General features: G+C 40.9%; 1 protein-coding gene across 9 annotated transcripts in view; it reads right to left on the bottom strand.

The window, feature by feature from the left end:
- The window catches only part of TIAM1 (TIAM Rac1 associated GEF 1), a 254,077-nt gene that overhangs the window by 59,622 nt on the left and 172,553 nt on the right, over window positions 1-21,902 (bottom strand). For 8 of the 9 annotated variants that reach the window (XM_075133192.1, XM_075133175.1, XM_075133180.1 and 5 more), the window contains 6 exons: window positions 18,578-18,750; window positions 12,185-12,409; window positions 10,842-11,027; window positions 6,000-6,146; window positions 3,341-3,415; window positions 935-1,105 (listed from right to left, as the gene is read on the bottom strand). In XM_075133192.1, the coding sequence (XP_074989293.1) occupies window positions 935-1,105; window positions 3,341-3,415; window positions 6,000-6,146; window positions 10,842-11,027; window positions 12,185-12,409; window positions 18,578-18,750 (977 nt within the window). The remainder of the gene's footprint in view (window positions 1-934; window positions 1,106-3,340; window positions 3,416-5,999; window positions 6,147-10,841; window positions 11,028-12,184; window positions 12,410-18,577; window positions 18,751-21,902) is intronic. The other variant, XM_075133200.1, reaches the window with a different exon arrangement.

Below are 21,902 nucleotides of genomic sequence, written 5' to 3'. Positions count from 1 at the left end.
TTAGTTTTAGTTTGCAAGTTAGCTGGTTAATGGAATACATTATTTGGGCACTACTCACTGAGAGTATGGGTTAGATTCACTGAAGCTATAAACTTAATTTCCTGAGATTTGGAAGTTTAAAACTTTGGAAGCTTTTAATAGCCAAGCTTACCCAATTTTTTATCTAAATTATTTCTTTTGAAAAGTAAATGCATGTTTCCAGTATATGGATGTAGTTCCCTTCTCTCCTCCCCTTCCCCGCACTGAATGAAACTGACTCTGCAACATGGGTAAACACAGATAATTTTTTTTTCCAGTGACTTCATATTCTTTTTGAAGTTCTTCCTTTAGCTCTCAGAACGCACCTTATGTGGCAGGTGGATGACACCTGAAAACTCGGAGCTACTTAGCAATTTGGGAAATGGGTGATGTCATCACACTTGGGCAGGGGCAGGTAACATGAGAGTTTGGCAGGAGCTAGCTCTGTCTTGGGGAAGCAGGTGGGGTTGGTAATGGGAAGGAAGAAGGCAGCAGCACTTATCATGCAGGTTTTCAGCAGCAGGAAGTTGTTTTGGGTGGCATGTCAGGGGAAGGGAACAGAGACATTGTTGGGGGAAGAGATGAATTGCATGCAGTTGTGTCATCTTGGAAAGGACTGTAGAGGGCTTGGTGGGGATGTCATGTGAAGGCAGTTTATAGATTCACTGCAGTATTTTAAGAGAAAACACAGACAAAAACACAGACTTTTCTTTAAAAAAGCTAAACGCTAAATTTAAGGATCTTGTTTCCTATTCAACGTGGTGTAATTTTACTAAACAACTCACTGTGATTGTGATTTTACACCTAAAGTCCAACTGGTCTGTTAAACACAGTATAGTAGATTTGTTCATGAAAAGCCTAAAAATTGGAAATGAAAAACTGTCACTGAAAGGTTCATTTCAAAGTGCACCTTTACCTTACAAATCATTTCCAAAACATCTCTTGTGGTGTCACCTGGATGGATTACTGTCAAAGCGGGCTGGTTATTTGGCAGGCAGAACCAAGATGGCGTAAAATACTCATGAACCCAAATGTCACAATCAGGATTATGCTGATGGGTGCTGGTCAGTGCCACTTCTTTTTCCCTCTGAATAGAAAAATCCATTAATGGTAAAATATCATCCATCTCTTCTTCAATACCAAGTGTAAGGAAGTCAGTATGCTGTACTATACATACACCCGGGAACCCGGTTGGAGGGAAGACATTTTATTCACAAACCTAGATTAAGAGCTTGTTTATATTAGAAAGTTTTGCTGCTTTAACTATCCTGGTGTAGATTAAAATAGCAATTCCACACGCCTACCTCCTCACTCCCCCCCAGTGTGGACACAATGTTACTGATATAAATGTGCTTATACCAGTGTAGCTTACTCTAGTTTGGGAAGAAGAATAAGCTATTGTGGTATAAGGCACCTTTATACAGGTATAACTGTCTGTGCTAGGGCTAATATTAGTATAACTATATCTGTTAAAAAAACCAACACCCATAATCAACATAATTTTACCAGTATAACTTTTCTATTGTAGACCAGCCCTTAGTGGATGCTCAAGTAGCAATGGAATTGCAGTTTGTATATTGCAATTTGGACCGGAAAAATTTGCGGCTTTTATTGTACATCACAATAACAATATAAATGGAGTTTCACTATAGCAAAGTTCAATATGTAGGTGGTAGGAACACAGGAATTCCCATACAGAATTATACCAGTGGTCATCTAGTCCAGTATCCTGTCTCCAACAGTGGCCAGCACTAGCTGCTTCAGAGGAAGAAACTGAAGTAGGCAGTTCTGAGATAACTTGCCTCCAGGGAAAGTTTCTTCCTAACCCCCAGGAGTTCCAGGTTGGCTTCCGCCCTGATGCATGAGGGCTTCATATCCTTTCCAAAACTTTATTTTTAAATTGTATCTGTGATCACACAGCATTAATTAAAATACCCACGTAGTTTCCATTTCTTGGGACAGACAAATACAAATAGACCAGGAGATATGGAATATAACAAGCAGGAAAGGCTGATCTATGGTTAATACACGGGATAGAGAATCAGAAAATGTGGGTGCTGTTCCTGCCTCCACCACAGACTTTCTGCAGGACACTGCTCAACTCATTTAACTCTACTGTAGCCTCAGTTTCACCATATGTAAAATACGGGTAAGATATCCACTCTATAGGGGAATTGTGAGTTAAATTCAGCAGTGAGTGTAGAGTGCTCTGAAGTCCCCAGATGAAAGGTGCTATACAAGTACAAGTGTAAAGTAATAAGCTTAAACCACAAACACTATGGGTAAAATCCTGACCCCACTTAAGTCAATGCAAAAGTCCTATGGAGTTAAATGGAGCTATGCCTATGGGTATTAGCAATGTGGGGGGCATAATATAAAAAAAAAGTACTGATGTTAAAAATTAAGGCTCCAATGCATCATATCTCCCAGTTATCTAACCAAGCACAAAGAAAACAGCTATGGTGCTAAGGTTTCTAGGTATTACAGGAAAGCATATCCCAGCATTCATTTTGAATTTTCTCTCTTCTGTAGGTTGAAGTTGGACCCTAGGGGTACATTTCTGATAAAGTGATAGAGCTGCACAATTCCTTTTAGCTGCAAATGGAGTCACACAGCTAAATCCCTACTCACTACATTAAAAATGTGCTCCTTAGCACTGGTTTAACAGTGTTTTATAGCTGACTTTCCTTTGGGTGCTTGGGAAGGGGATTGTGGTTGTTTTGGGAAAGCTAAAAGCCTTATGGAGCTGCATATAGTATTAAAGCTAAATGTGGAGAATACTGTACTTTACAATTGCAATAATCCTAAATTAGCAGTAGGTTCACATAAATCCTTTGCCAATTACAATTAACATTATCAAGGCCTGTTTATTGTATATTAACGTACACTGTTGCATCATCACCTCCATCTCCTGAAGTAAAAACTTAGCACAGGGCAAATGATGACATTATTATAAACAATATTAATGCCTACTATAATTAGTTATATGCTAAAACAGGTAGTTTAGGAATCCTCCTAAGGTTCATAGTCCTTATGGGTTCTGCAGGTCTAGCCACAGAATGGATTGTCCAGTGGATCCTTGTAGCTATGACTGCAATGACTCCATCCCATTCATGGCAAGATGTTAGTGTACAGAGGGTGCAGGCCCAGCATCTTGTCCCCCATGCCTGGGAGAACCTATGACAGGCAGATTTTGCTGTCATTGGATCTGCCACCCTATCGATATTCTACCTCATCTTACTAGCACTGCAAGAATGTGCTTTATTTTCAAGCAGGCAAATAAATTAATAGAACTCCTTTGTAATGTCCAGGTTTTTCTTACCTTACCATCTGGTACTGTGTCGTCAAAGATTCCTTCTAAAGACTTCTTCACGGAATCAACTCCTTCACCAAAGACCTGCAGAGCAAAAAGTGCTATTTTATAACATAATGCAATAATGCACTCAAATCTAAAAACAGACTCTAACTAGGACACGTTACAGGGTCTTAAGAAAAAAATCTCTGACATCAAGCATGTAAATTAAACTGACAAAATCTATTTCAATGATAACTGCAAAAAATATAAAAGAAAAAGATCAGATTCCTAAAAAGACAGAGGGAGGCAGAATATCCTAGTGGATGGAGCGCCAGGCTAGGAGACTGGAGGCCTGAACTCTATTTCCAGTCCCATCAGTGACTTGCTGTGTGAACCTGGACAATTTTTATCCTCTCTGTGCTTCAGTTTCCCCATCTGTAAAATGAGGATAATAACGCTTACCCACTTTCACTAAGTGCTTTGAGATCTCCAGATCAAGAGTGCTGTGTAGTTATTCTTACAAGCAAGCTTATTTGTTTATTTTGTAAACACTCCTCCAACCACAACAGTCTGGGCGCAACATGACTTCTTGCTAGTGAAGTAACAGTCAATGATCTAGCACGAGGTAAGGACACTAAGACAATGGGACTGTGCAGGAGCAAGAACACAAGTAGAGAAGTATTTGCAGGATCAGGTAGTAACTTGGAATGGATCCAGACTGGCACACCTGCAAAAACTAACAATCCACTATAGATGGGCATAGGGCGTAAGCATTTATCATCTTGGTGAAGGGAAGACACACAGCTTTGATTTCATTACATCAAGCACTACAAGGAGCCTCCCAGAGTTAAGATTGGAAAACAGTTTCTATAACTCCATATATTCACTTGTTTATAATTGTGTTATTAATTATTTTTTATGTAGTGTCTAAGATGGGCCAGGAACTATGCAGGATGTGAAAGAGATATGGTCACTGCTCAATACTGAGCTTACAATCTAAAGCCCCCATTTTGCAAATCCTTAACAGTCAATAGGACTACTAGCATGCTTAAAATTAAGCATATGAGTAAATATCAGCAGGAATGGGACCTACATTTACAGAGAACATATAGGCCCAGATCCTGAAAGGTATTTAGGTACCTAACCCCCTCAGAGTTAGACATCCTGGTAACCTTCCAAAACATTCACTTTCTGAATTTTCTTTAAAGCTTGGTCTCTGTCCAGATCTAATGTTTTTAATTGGAGCAAAATTCCTTCAGCCAATTCAGGGTTGTGGAAGAGCAGGGGGGAAATACACCTCCCTCTGTTGGGGGGGAAGGTGGGAGTGGGATTTGGCAATCTATGGCACACATACCTGACATCTGAAACTTGGCATGGACAGAATCCTAGCTGAGCACTAGGGACGTTGCTTGGTTTGGGGACATTTGTTTAAAAGCAAGCATGTTACACACAATGGAAATGTAACTTCTGAAAATGCTCATCAGGCACCAGCTAGTTGTCTAGTGAAACTCTGCCCCCTTTGTAATCACTGGGCTGAACTGACTAGAGAGAAAGACAAAGGTAAGAGTTGATGAGAATGTACATGACGTGGATATTTAATGTCTCATTAACAACACATTACATGGCATATTCCTCAGCAATAAATACTCCCCCACCCACACCACTGTCTTAACAACAGGGACAGGAGGAAATCACAGGCCTAAAACCCAAAACAAATCCTGCCCTGCCCACTTCCCAAAAAAAGAGAACAGAAGAAAAAGAAAACCCTATGATTCCTGCAATTAGATGAGACATAACTACCAATATCTGAAAGCTATAATTAGGGAAGTTGGGAGAGTAAGGCAGGGAAACACCTTCTTAATCCGCTGAAATACATATGTCTGTGGAAAGTTTTGGGAGGGACAGCCAAGAGTGGCTCTACCAATTTTGCCGCCTCAAGCAGCCGCTGCTGAATTGCCGCTGCTGCAACAGAGCAGCGGGGCTGCTACCCAAAAGCCGCGGCAGCAGGAAGAGCGGAGGAGCTGCCGCCGAATTGCCGCCGCAGGACACCGACTGCCGCCCCGTTCTGAGTGCCGCCCCAAGCACCTGCTTGCAAAGCTGGTGCCTGGAGCCAGCCCTGGGGACAGCATGAAAACTTGAAAGATTTTGTTCAAAAGAAGCATGGATCGTCTCTCCTAAATACAAAGAGTTGTCCATTACAGCGCTCTCTCCAAACTCAGCTGCAACATTCTACAAACTCTAAGCTTTCATTTCAAGAAAAAATAATTTTGTATTTTTTTCCTATTACAAAAATGCAGCTGTAAACAGATGTGCTGCTGCTGTCTGGCTAACCTAGATTGGTGAAAACAGTCTCCAGACAAAGGACAGCATCGACAGGAACACAACCCATTCATCTCAAAAAAGGTATGAGCCTCAAACCTCACTCAGGACCATTTAAACATGAGCTGTTATATGCTTATCTGCAACTACAGTGACTCATTTTGAAGAGAATATTAAGTGTGATGACTACACAACCATGAAGGATTAAACAGGCGAGATTAAGGTTGGGTATGCAATGCACACTAAAAGTGCTCTGCGTAAGCAACACTTCTTTGCCTGAGCTGGGGTTATTTTTCAAAGCGTCTTCTGCATGGTAATAAAATATACCTTGAAAATAACAATGAAGCTTAGTGTTCTATCTACCTACCTGGTTAATGCTTGGCCTCCCTTGTTTTTTCTTTGAGGTAGTATCCAGTCCCCAAAGAGAAGAAAACCTGCTTCTCCGTTTGCTGGCGGATCTGGACATGGCCTGTGTTCTTCTTCTTACTCCAGCCTCCCCAGTGCGAGCTGCCACCTGCCAGTGCCATAAGGTTTTAAATTAAAGGCTGCAGCATCCCAGTATACCAAAGCTTACTGGCTTTGACAGTGAAGTCTAGTGGGCAAATGGTAAATACTCTGGAGCAACCAATGTGTATTCGCAACAAGAACGCTGATGACTCCAGATCAGCTATTTGCCTCCCACTGTAACATAACTCATTCCTGCCAACATATCCAAAAACACAGTATCTAATGGTTTGGGGTGCCCAGTTTGATCTATTTTAAAGAGTCCTGGTTTGTGAAGAGCGAGTGCTCAGCACTTTCTGAAAATCAGGCCCCTTTATAATGTTTCAGATTAGGCACCCAAAAAGGGAGGGACCCAAAATCACTAATCACTTTTGAAGAGCTTCATCTGTGTCTTTATTCCTGCATGTAAAGTGGACTGTGCTCACCTAAACAGATTCATGATTTCTAGCAGGCCAAATGTCAGGTATTTAAATACAAGTATTTCCTTAAAGATGAACAATGTGTTTAAAAACAAGAAAAGGGAAGATGAAGAACTAAGTATATTTTTCTATCCTGAATTCCTCTAACAGCCAGAGTAAGAGAGGCCTTCAGGGCACAATTCTTTCCCTGCCATGTCTTCATTTCTACCTCCCTATCAGGTAGGGTGACCAGATAGCAATTGTGAAAAAATGGGACGGGGTGGGGGGTAATAGGCGCCTATATAAGAAAAAGTCCCCAAAAGTGGGACTGTCCCTTTAAAAAAAGGGACATCTGGTCACCCTACTCTCAGGAAGCTTTTGATCTGCTGTAATGCCCCAGAATGCATCACTCAGTGACATCACAGCTCCCCACGGAATTCAGCTCTAGAGGCTCAGGAAATGACAGTTTATTATTCTATAGCACAGTTTTGCAGATTTTATAGAGGGAGAGAGTACAGATTGTTACAGTAGCTATCGTATTTCCCCATGAAATCTGTGCTATATAACAAAATAACCCACCCTACCTAATCCCCTAAAATCCAGCCCCATACTCCAGTGGGGCTCCAGTGATACCTGTGATTATACATAATAATGTCATCTGGGGCCCTGCAGTTGTGCAAGAGCCACTCAGCATAATTCCGTGGGAGCTGAAATGAAGTTTCAAGCTAGATAAGTGTCGATTGCCTGGATATTTGAAACATTGACCCATAACAATCTATTTAGCTAAAACATATTTGCCTTTACATGACATGGTAATTGGGAAGGTTTCCCAACCAGGGAATCCCTCATGGGAAAAAAAGGATCATCAGTCAGAAGCAAAGCTTCTTCACAAGCTTCTTGGGTGTTCCTTCCAAGATGCAGGATACTCAAACACTTCTTTTGTGAAAGAAGGAGCGTAAGAGGTATGGCAAGTATGACTTGGGGAAAAAGTGAAAAGGACACACCCGCCTTTCAACCCTGGAGGTGAATTTCCTGAAACCTACTTGTAGGAGAGTCCCATACACAAAACTAACAATCTCTGACTGTCATTTGGCATGCAGTCATGGGTAGAACAAAGAAACCTAGGCAGATTTGTGATAAGACGCTGAGAGACTGGTTGTTTTGGTACTGTAAGCATGAATACTGTATGAGAACTGACATAACAGAATACTGGGTTGGGCATCCAGAGAACAGATATACCGAGAGTAATCGCGTTTGTCATTTGGAAAGTGGACAAGTAAGGGAAAAATAGAAGTTGAACTGTCGTTGCAGGTTTCTAGCTTCATAAAGGCAAACCTTGTGAACATTTACTTAGTTTACCTATAGTATCTGTCTTGTATCTGAAAGTCCTAACAAGCCCTCTGTCTAACACAGTGCAGAACAACCCACCTAACAATGACTTCTGAACTTGTCTGCTTGCACCATTTCTATCAGTGAAATCTTTGGGCTTTTTCATCTGAAATTGTTTTAATTTAAAAAAAAAAAGCAATTTAGTTAACAAAATTGGGCCTAATCCTCAGCTGATGTAAAACAATGTAACACTACTGAAGTTAATAGCCCTATGCTAATTTACACAAGCTCTCCTAAGAGAGTGTGCTCTCAATGTAGTTTTCTATATTATACTCATCACCATAATAACTCAGTACACTCAATGTGAATTCAGGGTGCCTCATATCTTGTACAATTCAATTCTATATTTGAATTACAGCAATGTAACTGTACCATTGATGCATTATTAAGGGGAGAACTTTTATTTTCCAAAACAACATATTCAAAAATTGGGGCTCTAGAGAAAGCAACATGAGAAGGCAGATTTAGCTAAATTTCATGCAATGCAATAAAATTCATCACTGAAAAGCTAGAGGCAAAAGAAAATGAGCACAAATGTAAATGAAGACTCGCTTCTTTAAAAATATAAATTCACCAGCAATTATCAGGATGATGATGCTAATCTTTTTATATAAAAGAATAAAACCGCCTCTGACTGAACTACAGCTATGTATTCACAATTGAAGGGTACAGCTGACATCTACAAGACAACAGCAGAGCTCAGCTATTTCTGTAAAGCTCCAGGAACCCAAGCCTAAAATACAGGCATGCCATTTAAATTCATAACAAAAAGCAACAGTGTGCAGTACATTTTTATGTGTTTTAAAAGAGCTGTATTGTTATGGTATTTAAATTTAAACCATTTTAACACAGCTGAAGGCTTGTTTGCCAAATGGGAAAGAGTATAGGAGAGGTTTTACATTTTCTGCTGGAGCATCAGGTGCTGATCACTGTTGGAGACAGGATACTGGACTAGATGGACCAATAATCTTATTCACGCTGTGGGAAAGTTGATCTTGCCAAACTGGGTATGATCCAACACATACTGAAGTCAATGTAAAGACTCCTATTGACTTCACTGGGGTTTAGATCAGGCCCTATGAGTTCACAGGCATTGGAGATGGGCCCAAGCTGCAAAGTTCACAGCCAGAGCTAAATCTTCTCAAATTTCAGAATTGGTCACACCCAGGCTTTTGGTTCAGCCCACTGGAGAGATGGGGACCAGCTGCAAAGTTTGGATCCAGACTGTCTCAAAATTTGGAACAGGGACTTTTGGATCTGGGTCATCTTTAACACCCACAGTACCACCATGTCTGTAAGGAATGTAAGCAGTGTCAGGATGAGCTCCACCCTGACATCTGGTGGTGAGGTGTGGCAAGTTGTGGAAAAGAACTTCAGGTGCCGAACTCATTTGCATAGGCACACCCACCCCGCCTAGAATGAGACCATAGCTGCCCAAATGGTCACTTTGGCTGCTGTGGGATCCCCAGCGTCTCTGTTATTGGGGCAGGAAGAATAAATTGTTATTACCCTGATTATGGGAACTGTGCTTGGAACTGTACGTGGCCTTTTGTTATGATGGAGGGATTCACCATCAACTAAGTAGCACTCGCTAGGCAAGGGTCATGGGTTCCAAAACTCTGTGAATGGAGAGAGGCTGGGGACAAGTATTAATACTTGGTGGCATGGGCCCCTTAGTGAGGGCCTTACATGCTAATTGCACTTCCTCCTCGCTCCACTGTGGAATATCAGAGCTAATTTTGATTTCATTAGAAGTCTAGTTATAGGCTGCTGAGCTCACTTTAGGTTAACAGTGCACCAGCACTGGGGCTCCCCTACTACAAGCTGAATTCACCTAAGAGCTGAAATCACTGAGTGTTGTGTTAAGTAGGGGGGGAGCCTGAAGATATACTGTGGAGCAGTTTGCGGGATGGCTGGAGTGCCTTGTGGACAGGCTGGTGAAGCAATTCGCTGCGGAGCAGTTCGTGGATGGCAGGAGCTGCTTGCGGGCCGCGGAGCTGAGCGAAGGAGTTCGTGGGGCGGCTGACGGAGCGGAGCGCCGCTATGGAATTATGGGGCGGTCAGCTTCAGATCATGTAAGGTGCCTCTTACCCCCGTCCCATCTCCACCCAGGTTGGGAGGTAAAGCTCCGCAGCTAAACTTTCAAACTCTGGGGCTGCCCTGACCAGGGACAGACTTTTGGGTCATTGGACTTTTGGGACTTTGGGTGATTTGGGGTTGCTGGACTCAAGAACCAAAGGGAAAAGGGCATGCCCCAATTTGCTTGGGGTGGGTTTTTTTTGCTCATGGGTTGTGTTATGAATCCTGTTGGTGGTGTTTCCCCAACATAATGCCACATTGTTTCTCTCTGTTATTAAAAGGCTTTTGCTACACTCAGACTATGTGCTTGCGAGAGGGGAAGTATTGCCTCTTGGAGGCGCCCAGCGGGGGTGGTATATATTTGTCCCAGGTCACTGGGTGGGGGCTCGAGCCGGTTTGCATTGTGTTATTGGAATGGATCCCCTAGATATTGAACCCGGCCCTTGTTGCTGCCAGCTCTGACAGGCAGAAGGGTTACAGGAAGTTCTTGGGCCCCATTATGGTTTTGGTAACAACAGTGAGGAGTGTGTTTATAATGACAATATGTATAATGTATATCTGGCATGAATATTAAACATGTATAAAAGGTGTGGTTCTCCTACTGTTAAAAAGAACAGACTTGATACCAAATTTCCTTCAAGACAATCATTTCCGAGTATCCATTTTTAAATTAGATCAAAGATATGTACCCATCCCAAGATGCAGAAATCCCTGCACGTTGAAGTAAGAATTTACCCCACAGACATCAATACCAGCTTTTGTTAATTTAATCTCTCTGTGAAACCACCAAGCGATTTATAGTTTAGCAGTGCTGACCTCTGGCTTCCATTGAAACTCACCAGTGCATGAAAAGAAGATACTGAAAAGATTCCAAGACGGCCCATTGCAACTTTAGTTGGACGACTTGCGAAAGCAAGTAGCCTTTTTGGGTTTGGCAGCTCCCCTCCTTGGAGGCTAGCTAAATAACAACGATACCGAAATAGGTCCATTTGGAACTGTTCAAGGTTCTGTTCCCAAACAAAGATCTGTAAAAAGTGTGGATTGGGGAGTGGTAGGGAAGAGAAAAAGAGCACAGTAGTAAATATTTTTTTTAAAAAATAATATTGGAAAATCACATTAAATTAAATTTTCTATCAATATTGATTGCATTTCAAAGGAGGGAAAAGAAACAAAAATGATTCAAAGTTTTAAAATTAATTTAACTGATTTTTTAATTTAACAAATATTTTTGTATCCATGGTAGAAATCTTCTCCCAAGGCAACTGCTACTTTGATTCGGTGCTAATTAACAGTATTAAAATTCCATTTTTCATTTCCTTTGTTTCCCAGGATTCTCTTCTGAATAGCTCCTAAGAGGCAGTTTTTATACATCAAGGACAATAGATATGAGAAGACCAAAAAACCCAATAAGATTCCACAAACAGAGTCCTGGCTCTTCATCATCATCAGTAGTAGTTTAAAAATCAATGAAGCTTGGTGTTATATTTGAAAAAGAAGTGAGGTACACTGGAGATAATTAATCTTATCAGTGGAAGAGCCCTATAATCAGCCTATGTCAGGACTCATTTAAGTAATTCAAATAGCTGGTACAAAATATTTTCAGAGTGCTAAAAAGCCAGGAAGATAAAGGGACAGAAAAACTGATCTGTCCTCTGGTTGTGGATTTAAAGCCTTTGAAAAGAACCATTTGAACAGCAAGATAAGCGTCCCCTCCCTCCTCTCACCTCTTCTCAAAGGTTTTTGCAGGGAGGGAAATCTCCTTAACTCAGCACATTAAAGACCCAAAAGCCCCCTCCTTCTATGGGTAGAATTCCAAACACATTTGGCAGCCTGGGTTAAGAGTGCTGCTGTCTAATGAAGCAGGGTCCATATGTTTGTTTCCTAAAATAAGGTGCCATTGTGACAGCAGGAGAGACATCTGCTCTAGGATTTCTGTTTCTCAAATGCAGCTAAATTGTCCACTTTAAGTTGGAAGTACAAGCAACAGAGGAGTCATGATGGCAATGCTAGCTATAAAGCTGATAAGAGAAAATAGAGAATTGAGCCAGTTTCTGAGTTCCATACTTAGATAGGCCAAGTACAGAAAATCAATTTGTTCAATATTTAAGACTAACAGCAGCAGCATTTACAAGTCTCTAAGATATTTTATATTAATCTGTTTCAGATATAAAAGCAAGATTACCTGATCAAGTATGGTCTTCTTCTTCTTGGAGTCCGTGACCGAGGACAGCTGCATTTCACCCATTTTCTTCATTTTCTCATCCATATCGATCTTCTGTTCCAGCTTTTTTATTTCAGTTTTCAACAGTTTGACTGTGTCCTCTTTGTGATGTTGTCTTGCTACCGCTGTTGCACAAGCAGAATGGATTGCAGTGATCCAATTCTCTAGTTCGGTCTGGCTAGAGGTCTGAAGAGACAGAAGGGAAAAAAAAGTCAGGATTCTCTTAAAATTGATTAGAGATTAACAAATGCAATTCTCAGGAGATTCCTCTTCCCTTGATCTCAGGAAACAAAGCCTTAAATCCACTTATAACAGAAGAAATAAAAAACTGTCATTCTATACTGCATGTGAAACAGGCCATTTTTAGCTCAGCACCCTGCCTTCGGTATTCAGAATTACACATCTATCTATGCCTACCAGCTGTAGCATATTTGCTAGCAAGTGCTTAAAAATTACCTTCCTTGGCTTTTGTAATGCTACAATAATTTTTTAGCATTAAATGAAATTTTTTTAGACTGCAAATTCCTTGAGGCAGACAACATGTCTGTCCTAACAGCGTGGAGCACATGGTTGGCATGCAACAATTAATAATAAATCAATGAAATAATACGTGGCCATAGTATCAGCTTATAGTGTAATACAAGAGCAAAGTATAACTACTTCGAAATGAAGATCTCAAAGCATTTTATAGTTATTAATAGATTCAATCCTCACAAACACCCCGGGAAGTAGGTAAGTACTATTATCAGTATATTACACAGAGGAATGAGGACAGATAGTAGTTATCATACTATATCAAAGAGCGAGTAATGAAAGAGCTGGAAATATTAAAAGATCTCCATAACACCAATCCTGTGCCTTAACCATTGAACAATTTGCCCTTCTTATAATAATACTAACAGGTGGCTGGGAAAAGACTCACTCAAGGTACTGCAGTGATGGGCAGCAGTATAAAACCCTAAGATAGCGCCTGTCTGCCTATGTCATCACTAAAAATTCCTTCAACTGTAAAAATGAAAGTAAATAAACCTTTCAAAAACAAAAGGCTTGTGAGCTTGATTCTCAGTCAGCCCTGTTGCACCATGATGGCAGTGTAACGGAGACTTAAGATGCCAGCAACCTGAAAATAAAATGTTACATGGTACCAGTGTTCTTTTGTTAATAGATGACCAAATTTCCTCTCCCTATTCTCTCTTTTCAGTTTTCTGTTGGTTTTATTACAAAGTATTATGATAAATCATTAGAAATGTAAGTTTCTCACACAAACAATAAAACCTAGAGAGGTCCAGTTTACATGCACATACTTCCCCTCTTGCTTATTTTTTTCTGGTCCATTTTCTTTCTATTGATCAGAATGCATGTTTCATTGGACTTGCTACTATTCTAATCTGGAAAATGTGTCACCATATATTTTCCCCTACTTGGAGGGATCAAAGAGACAAGGTAGGTGAGGCAATATCTTTTTATTGAACCAGCATCTCTTAGTGGAAGGGACAAGCTTTTGAGCTTCAGGTCTGGAGAACGTAACCAGAGTGCCTGAGCTAAATATGAGGTTGGACAGATCATTAAGCACAAGGGGTTCACACAGGCTGTAGGAGACCACTTAAAATGAAGTGGGCAATTAAGGGTTAGTAGGGTGTGTTACAAATTGTTGTAGTGAGTCATGAAACCAGTGTCTCTGTTAAGTCCACAGTTTTTAGTGTCCAGCAGAGTTAAGAATTTAAGTTCCCAGGCTTGTCTTTTGAAGGTGTTGCACACGTTTCCTTTGAGGATAATAACTGAGAGGTCAGACATGGAATGATTGCTTTGCGAAAAGTGTTTTTTGTCTTCTGTCATTTTTCTGTCATTTGAGAGCATAGTGATTGTCTGATCTCACCCACACAGTTGTTATTGGAGCATTTGATACACTGCATGAGGTACACCACATGTTGTGATAGGCATGTGTAGCCAAGGATCTTGAAAGGTGTGTTGGGGCTACTGATCACCACAACAGTAGAGAGATGTCTGTTGTTCTGGCAGGTCTGGTACCACTTTGAATTGTTGTGTCCTGTTCTGTGGGGAGTTTGCTTCTGATGATGAGCTTAGTGAGGGTAGGGTTTGTTTGACGGCCAGAAGAGGGGGTTCAGGAAATATTTTTCAGGGTCTGGTCCCCATCAAGTATGGGTTGTAATTGTTTGATGATACCCCATATGGGTTCCAGTGTGGGGTGGTAGGGGAAAACTAGGGATGTGGGGTTAGTTGGGGGGAAGGGTTTCTCCCCTGTATTCTTCCAGGGCATTTGGGTGGCCCATTCCATGATGCAATCTATTTTTCCGGCGTGGTGAAGTCTCTGTCTCTTCCACCAACAGAAGTTGGTCCAATAAAAAATATTACCTCATCCACTTTGTGTCTCTCATATCCTTGGATCAACGTGGCTATAACAACACTGCAAACATATCTGGAGGAATGTCAACCTAAAGAGGTCATGAAGAAGAATTATCTTGACTTAAGGCACTGGACTGGTATTCAGGGGAGTTGGGTTCAGTTCCCAGTTCTGCCATGGACTTTCTGCGTGACCTTGGACAAGTCACTTAAGGCCTAACCAAAGGCTCCCACTGATTTCCTTGGGCTCTGAATCAGGCCCTTAGTCACTCTTTGCCTCAATTCCTCATGTGAATAGTGGAGATAATATTTCCCCACCTCACAAGGTGTTGCAGGGATAAATTTATTACTTTATGTGAAACACTCAGATATTATGGTGATGAGAGCTATTTAAAATCCTTGTTTTCCCCTCTCATGTCGGCAGCTAAAATTGCAGCATTTCCCAGACTTTGGAAAGATAAACTCACCTTCAGGAACATGAAACTAACTATACCCACCTTTGAATCCAATCTGTATTGTTAAACCCTTCTTAATTCACATAACTTTTATACACACCCTGCTGATCCCTTGCACTTGCCTCTCTCAAAGTGTGCATATCTGGGGGTAGTTGGAGGTGTGGGGGGAATGCTGGACAAGTGTATGTGACAGGGGTGCTGTTTCATGGAAGTCCAGCATTCTAATTTGAGATTTTTTTTTTATAGCTAAAGAAGATATTTCAAGTACTCCTTTTTCATCCTTACAAAATAAAACGTAAATCGCCCTAACCCCCTTACTAAGCCCTCACTAATTTACAGCATATTGTAAAACAAAGTTTTATAGTCAACTATATGTTGTAAGAGACTCAATAGACTTCATTTGCATGTCAACCTTTAACAGTAATCAAATGAGTATTTGTCTTGTGGCTAAAGGACCTGTGAATAGCATACAACCTTGTTCTAATTAAGCCTACTTATCCATAAATATCACCACCATCTGTTTTCTTGAGCCACTAGCAATGAGGAAGAGGAAGACTTCCTCTTCCTAATCCACCAGAGGTTATCATTATTTGCTAAGGACCTGATCCAATTTTCATCAATATCAATGAAAAGATTCCCAAGGAGGCCCAGTTCAGGAAAGCAATTAAGTATGTTCTGAATCCCCCTTTACTTCTATGGGACTCAAAGGTGTGTTTAAGATTAAGCATATGCTTACATACTTTCCGGAACAGGGTTGATTTCCCGAGTTCCCAGAAGCTGGATCAGGCCCATATTGAGAGAATTAACGTTATACCTCTTTCTTCGTCCTCTATTGATACCATAGAAATTGTATTGCATTTCCATGTTAAATCTAAACAAGCTCACAGCAATCTACTCAGCTCTCATTCCCTTAGGAATTCACTAGAATCTGCCACCAATCCTGGTGATGAGTAGAGCCTAATTTGGCGAACAATGCGACTGAAATAATCAAACTGTTTGTGGAGTAAAGACTGCTAATTGAGAGTCAGGATGGCAGAAGCTAGCCCTTATTGTATAAAACCATTCTTTGTACAGATGATGGAGGAAAATCATTAAAATAAGAAAGTATGTTTTATTGTGTGATCAACTATATGGTAATCTACAGTTCAATAATAATTGTAAAATGTCCTATTTCTCTTTTAAAATAGTATTTTAATGTCAGATTCATTTCTTGTTTGGGGTTTTTTTGTTTTGTTTTTTTGGGGGAAGGGCTGTTTTTTGTTAAGCACTTTAACTCTTTTTTTGGACACAGAACAGGCTAGTAAGCACACAGGCCAAGAGGATTGCTCTGCCTCCAGTGGAAAGGAAAAACCTTGTAAACAAGCTGCATGTATCTCAAATATATGTGGTGTTGCAAGATGCACTGAACTTCTGGTAAATGCATGCGACATCCACATGTAATGGATTTGTGTAGGCATGATAGGAACTGACTGAACAGGGAATTATAATGTAGGAGATGTCTGATGTCTCTGGACACAATGCAGTGAGAAAGGTTGTTACAAAAGGTATAATATTAAACAGTGGCTTTATGTTTTCTCTAAGCCTACAGTCTCCATTGGATAGAAATAATCTACTACAGTTCCCTAGTATTTTTTTTAAACTAAGTAGTATAACATTTTGTGTTGTATGAATCTATGTGTGCGTGTTATTAGTAGCTAAGAAACACTGTTGAACAGCAATGTACATGCTCCAGCAATTCTGTGTCCATCAGATTAAGCCCTAGGGTGTCAATAACTTACAAATTATTTCCACAACTATGGCTGATTCCCCTTCCCTTTCCCCAAATCCACCACTGCATTTTCTTCTAATTCTGCTCCTTTAGAGTTACATGGATTTCATTATGTTGGAGACCAAAAAAAAAAAAAAGGGGGGGGGGGTCATAAGTCACAAGAAAACAATAATTTACTTTGAAAAGGTTCACTTTTGCTCTTTCCCACATAAAGTTACTTGAAAATCTAGTTATGACATTATGACCCAGAGCTTTTAACGAATAAGACCTTGAGTTGCCACAAAAGACATGTATTGAATGTGACCTTTTCTGTATTTAGCCTCTACTGGTATTAATTTTACAAGAAGGAAGGTTTTCCAAAAGAAATGCAAATGAAAGATTTTATACTCATGTAAATAGATCTGATGGTGGTGGTGCTTCACAGCTTATTTAATTCATGCTGAGGCTACATACTACTGTATTTGCCCCCTGGATGGAAGCACGCCAAGATGACAAAAAAAACCTCCTAAGAGAAAGCATTAGGGAGGGGGGAGAGAAAGCAGTGAAGAAAATCAAATATTAAGGATTTACATTCCCAAATTGTCACTAAACAAAAAAAAATTCACTGAATGAGAAAATCTGCAACAAAAAGCTAGACTTATAAAGTGACAAGAGTGTAGCTGGGAAATGACTGCTGAAAGCAGGATGGCCATTCCATTTGGTAAAAAAAAGAATGTCAGATCGTAGCTAACAGGAGTTTTTGGTGTGAAAGGAATGCTGGATTGGACCCCTAAAAACCAATCAGAGGAACAAAGTCAGTTGAAAGGTAGAGCTATTTTTTAAATTAGATCAGCAACTGGCCTTTGTATAGTTTTAGGTTTTCTTTAAACGGCTAATAAACTATAAACTGTTAATAAAGTAGAAAAGTATCTGATTTTAACATCCAAAATCTGCAAGACATTTAGAAACACGGTATGCACGGAGCTAGGAAAGTGAAATGTTCAGCCGAGTCTGTTGTGAGTGGTGTGGGATTCCACACTGTGAACTGTAATGAAAAGAACCTGTGGACCTCCAAATATTTCCTGCTAATTCACACAACTCATGCTCATGTAAATTTCTCAGATCTTTCTGTAAGGTCCCATCTTCAATTGCATATCTACTGTGACGGGAGATTGTGTTTTAGCCATGGGCATAGTTTGGGGAGTTCAGTTGGGTGTTGCCCCCCAAAACGCAAGCCTGAGGCAGGTGCAGAATTTGCCACTCACCCCGCCCTCCCAAACGCGTGGCCCCAGTGGCCTGACTGGAGCTGCCCTCCCAAATACGGAAGTCAAACTACACCTATGGTTTTAGCCTTCTAGGGCACTATATACTGTAGCTTGGTCTTGCATGTGGAGGTGGGAGCAAACCGTGTTATCACCACAGCACTAAGTTGTATTAAAGTTCTGGTTTTCATAGGGTTGCAAAACCATTTGCTAACATGTTACCAGTTGACTTTAAACTTATCTACACAAGCAGAGAGCACAGCGTGTTATAAAATAGTAGACTTGGGAATGCACAAGGGACCTGAATTTGATGTCAAGCCCCCTCAGGGTTGTTTTCTCTACATAATGAATGAATGCTACTGAGCAGGAACTCCAGCCTTTCTACTCGCCTAGAGTGAAGTCCTGACCCCACTGAAGTCCATGGGAATTTTGCCATGGATTTCAATGGGATCAGAATTTCACCCTGGTCTGCAAGATGAACAAAAAAGTTAAAAAGAACAATTCTGTGTAACCCAAGAACAGAACGAACCTGAAAGAGAAATGCATCCCCAAGGGAATTACTGAGGCAGAAAACAAAGTCTTTCTTTGGGTGCTCGGGCACTGCTTGCACGATACTGTTTTCCACCCAGACAGCGTGCTTTGGGATACTGTTGTGGTCTATTCCAGATCTGCCATCACTCTCATAGAAGAATAATGTACATCCTAGGAAAAACACGAGAAAGACATTAGCAAGCAGCACATTTAAATACCATAAAACCACATCTATTCAACGCTTTGTTGCAAAAGAATGTAGCACTAATACTCTGAGTCCTCCAAAAATGAAAATTAAATCAATATATACTTGGGCAGCTATAGCAATGCCTTTTTATGGATCTTCCATACTGACTACTTAAAATCTATTGGTCTGGTAGGAGACATCAGAAGGAAGTTTTTCAGTACGTACCATCCAGTTCCAAGTAACACTGATGTCAGTCTTAAAGGTAAATCTCTTTCCCACCTACTGACAATGTACTGCTCTGCATTTGGAAACATGGGTGAAATGCTTAAAAGTGCCTTTCTACCTATATTTGCTTCCAACCATACTTTATTGCAATAGTGTTAGCACCTTTGGTACAAACTCTCACATGCCTTTTTTTGTTTCTTTAAAAACACTGTATTCACCATTTAATTTTATGTCCTATTTCTCTTTCCAGAACCTGCCCTCATTTCTGCCTTCATTCAGGACAATGAAGAGCTTCTGTCAGGCACAGCAGTGGCCTGTGAACTGACAAGCATTGTCCCAGGAAAGCTAAGCTGGGACATGCTCCTCTCTCCGCCCACCAAGCAACCAGCTTGAGAAAAAAGAATGGCAGGATTCAGAAGAAGAGCCAATGCAAACCTGCTCATGAGTAAGGTTGGTGTGTATGAGCCTTTTTGGAGGAAAGAGATGGTGGAAGCAGGAATTTGCATGTGGATAGGCCTTGTGCTACATCGGTTGGACCTGACTCCTCGCATCATCAAAAGCCAGCAATACCACAGAATGAATTTAGTGAATATAGCTACCCATAAACTACAGTGACACTAAGGGATACGCTTAGACCACTGCTAAGAGAGATCATTCCATCAACATACTCTTTCTTCTTCCACCCTCAAATGTGAAGGTGCTGGACAACAGCCTTGGAGATGTGGATTATTCACAGAAGCAATACGTCACAAGCCAAAGGGTATGAGAGGATACTTCATTCACCATTCAACTCTTGGCTTCACTGCTGAGATTGCCAGCGAGGGTGCCTCTCTACCCTGCCTGCTCAGCCCCGATAGTGCACTGCCCCAATAGTGCACCCAGGGCATGCTGTGGGATGTCCATATTCTAACATCGTTTGGGTTTTTATTGTTGTTGGGTTTTTTTGTCTGTACCATGGATGGAAAAATACAGGTAGAGATGGAAGCTGTGAACACAATTCTCTAAGGTGGCTCTGTAACCATGTTGCCCTATCAGTGTGACAAAAATTAAAAACCCCAGTGTCAGAAGGTGGACTCCCCTCAGACTGCCAGACTACTGTGATATGGCACAGTTAGCCTTATAGAGTAGACAGGCCATCAGGGAAACCATTGCCCTGCTTAAACTGGCTTGCAACTACTAGTTACTATGTTTCCTTGAAGGCAGGGATCAAGGTTTTTTTAATGAATAAGTGAAAAAATAGATTGGACTGAGTTATCCCCGCTGAAAAAAAATTAATGAACAAAAACAAAAACATCTTGTTCCCCTGCAATGTTTTAGCTATTGATCAATGTGTTATCAACATGGAGGAAAAAAACCCTGTGCATTTTAGGTGAAGACAGACTATAACTTACAGGCTTCATGCAAAAAATCTTTACAATTTTCAGACAAAATATAGTTAGTCTGTAACTCCAGGATTTCTGCAATTTCTGCTACTATTCAATATTATGTAAACATTTTAATTTAATAATGAAATCTCTAGTCTTTTCTGTTGAAAAGTGGTCAGAATGAAAACTGATGCATGGTGAAAACTGATGCATGGTTACTTACCCCCTTAACCCAACACTGCAGAAAACTATTTGCAGCCAAACACTAGCAGCTGTTAACTACAAAGCTTAGTTTAAATGCTACATTATTAAGCCACACCAATCTAAGACACAAACATTTGACTTGAGTCAAAGCACTTTAAAGTAATATTGCCTTTATGCTCATCCTTCCCCTTTTCCCCCCTCCCAGATGGCTCTTTGTTTAACAATTCTTCACAGCCAGCCTTTCCTGTCACACTGCCTCAGCTAGAAGGAGATTAGGGGTTCTCTCCGCTCCCTCAGCCGTGGAATTTCTCTTCTTTTATTTCCCTAACCTACGTAACAATTGCAATGAAGGGCTGGCACTCACAATTTGTTTTTAAACTGCTGCTACAAACATTGGAACATGCCACCTGGCAAGAGTTGTGGAGTCAGAACCTATTCTTCATCTCTGGAGCTCAGCAGGTACCTTTCCAATGGCTAGTCTCTAAGGGCCAGTCAACATAAAAAAAGCAAAACTATGTCAGGGAACCTAGTTACAACATGGTTTTCCCCTTGACCTGGTTAAAACATGGTTCCATTTTGTACACAAGACTTGGCCATGCAAAAACCTTTGGTAGTCCTATCTACATTATGAAATAGAGCTGTGTTGTTACCAGTCCCCTGACAATTCTACTCGTAGTGTACACAGGCTCTTACAGAGCTGGGAAATGGATGACTGAGTCCAAATATGAGCTTGGTTTCTCCACTTGGCTGTTTAAGATGATTGCGCAGAGATTCCCAGAAGGCTACTTTACAGATCCAATTTTAACCTAGTATGCCCGTTTCTTTATTATTGTTATTATTTATTTGTATTATAGTAGTACCTAGAGGCCCCACCCGAGATCACCACCCCATAGTACTAAGTGCTGTACAAACACACAGTGAGACAGAGCCCTGGCCCCGAAGAGCTTACAGACTGGTCAGGACAGAGAAATGGTAGTAGGAGAAAAAGACTCACAGAGGTCTTTCCAAAGGTCACAAAGCAGGTGTCTGAACCACAAATAGAACCAAGGTCTTCTGAATCCCAGTCCAGTGCCCCATCCACTAGGCCACACCTGCTGTTCCTGTTCATACTATTCAAGGCCTTGTCCGTACTATGAGCTAAAATTGTACTACAGATATTTATATTCTTACAGCATGCAGAACCCTCAATCAGGATCAGCACCCCATTGTGCTAGGCACTATACAAACATATACGAAGACACAGTCCTTGCCGCCAAAGAGCTTACCACTGACTGACAGCTGTCACACGGTGGGTACTAGCTCAGTTCTAGCACCAACTCCATGATCACAGCAGACAGGGATTT

Source organism: Caretta caretta, chromosome 1 (assembly GCF_965140235.1).
Source record: "Caretta caretta isolate rCarCar2 chromosome 1, rCarCar1.hap1, whole genome shotgun sequence".
NCBI classification, from domain to species: domain Eukaryota; kingdom Metazoa; phylum Chordata; order Testudines; family Cheloniidae; genus Caretta; species Caretta caretta.
This window is presented reverse-complemented; position numbering and strand designations above follow the sequence as displayed.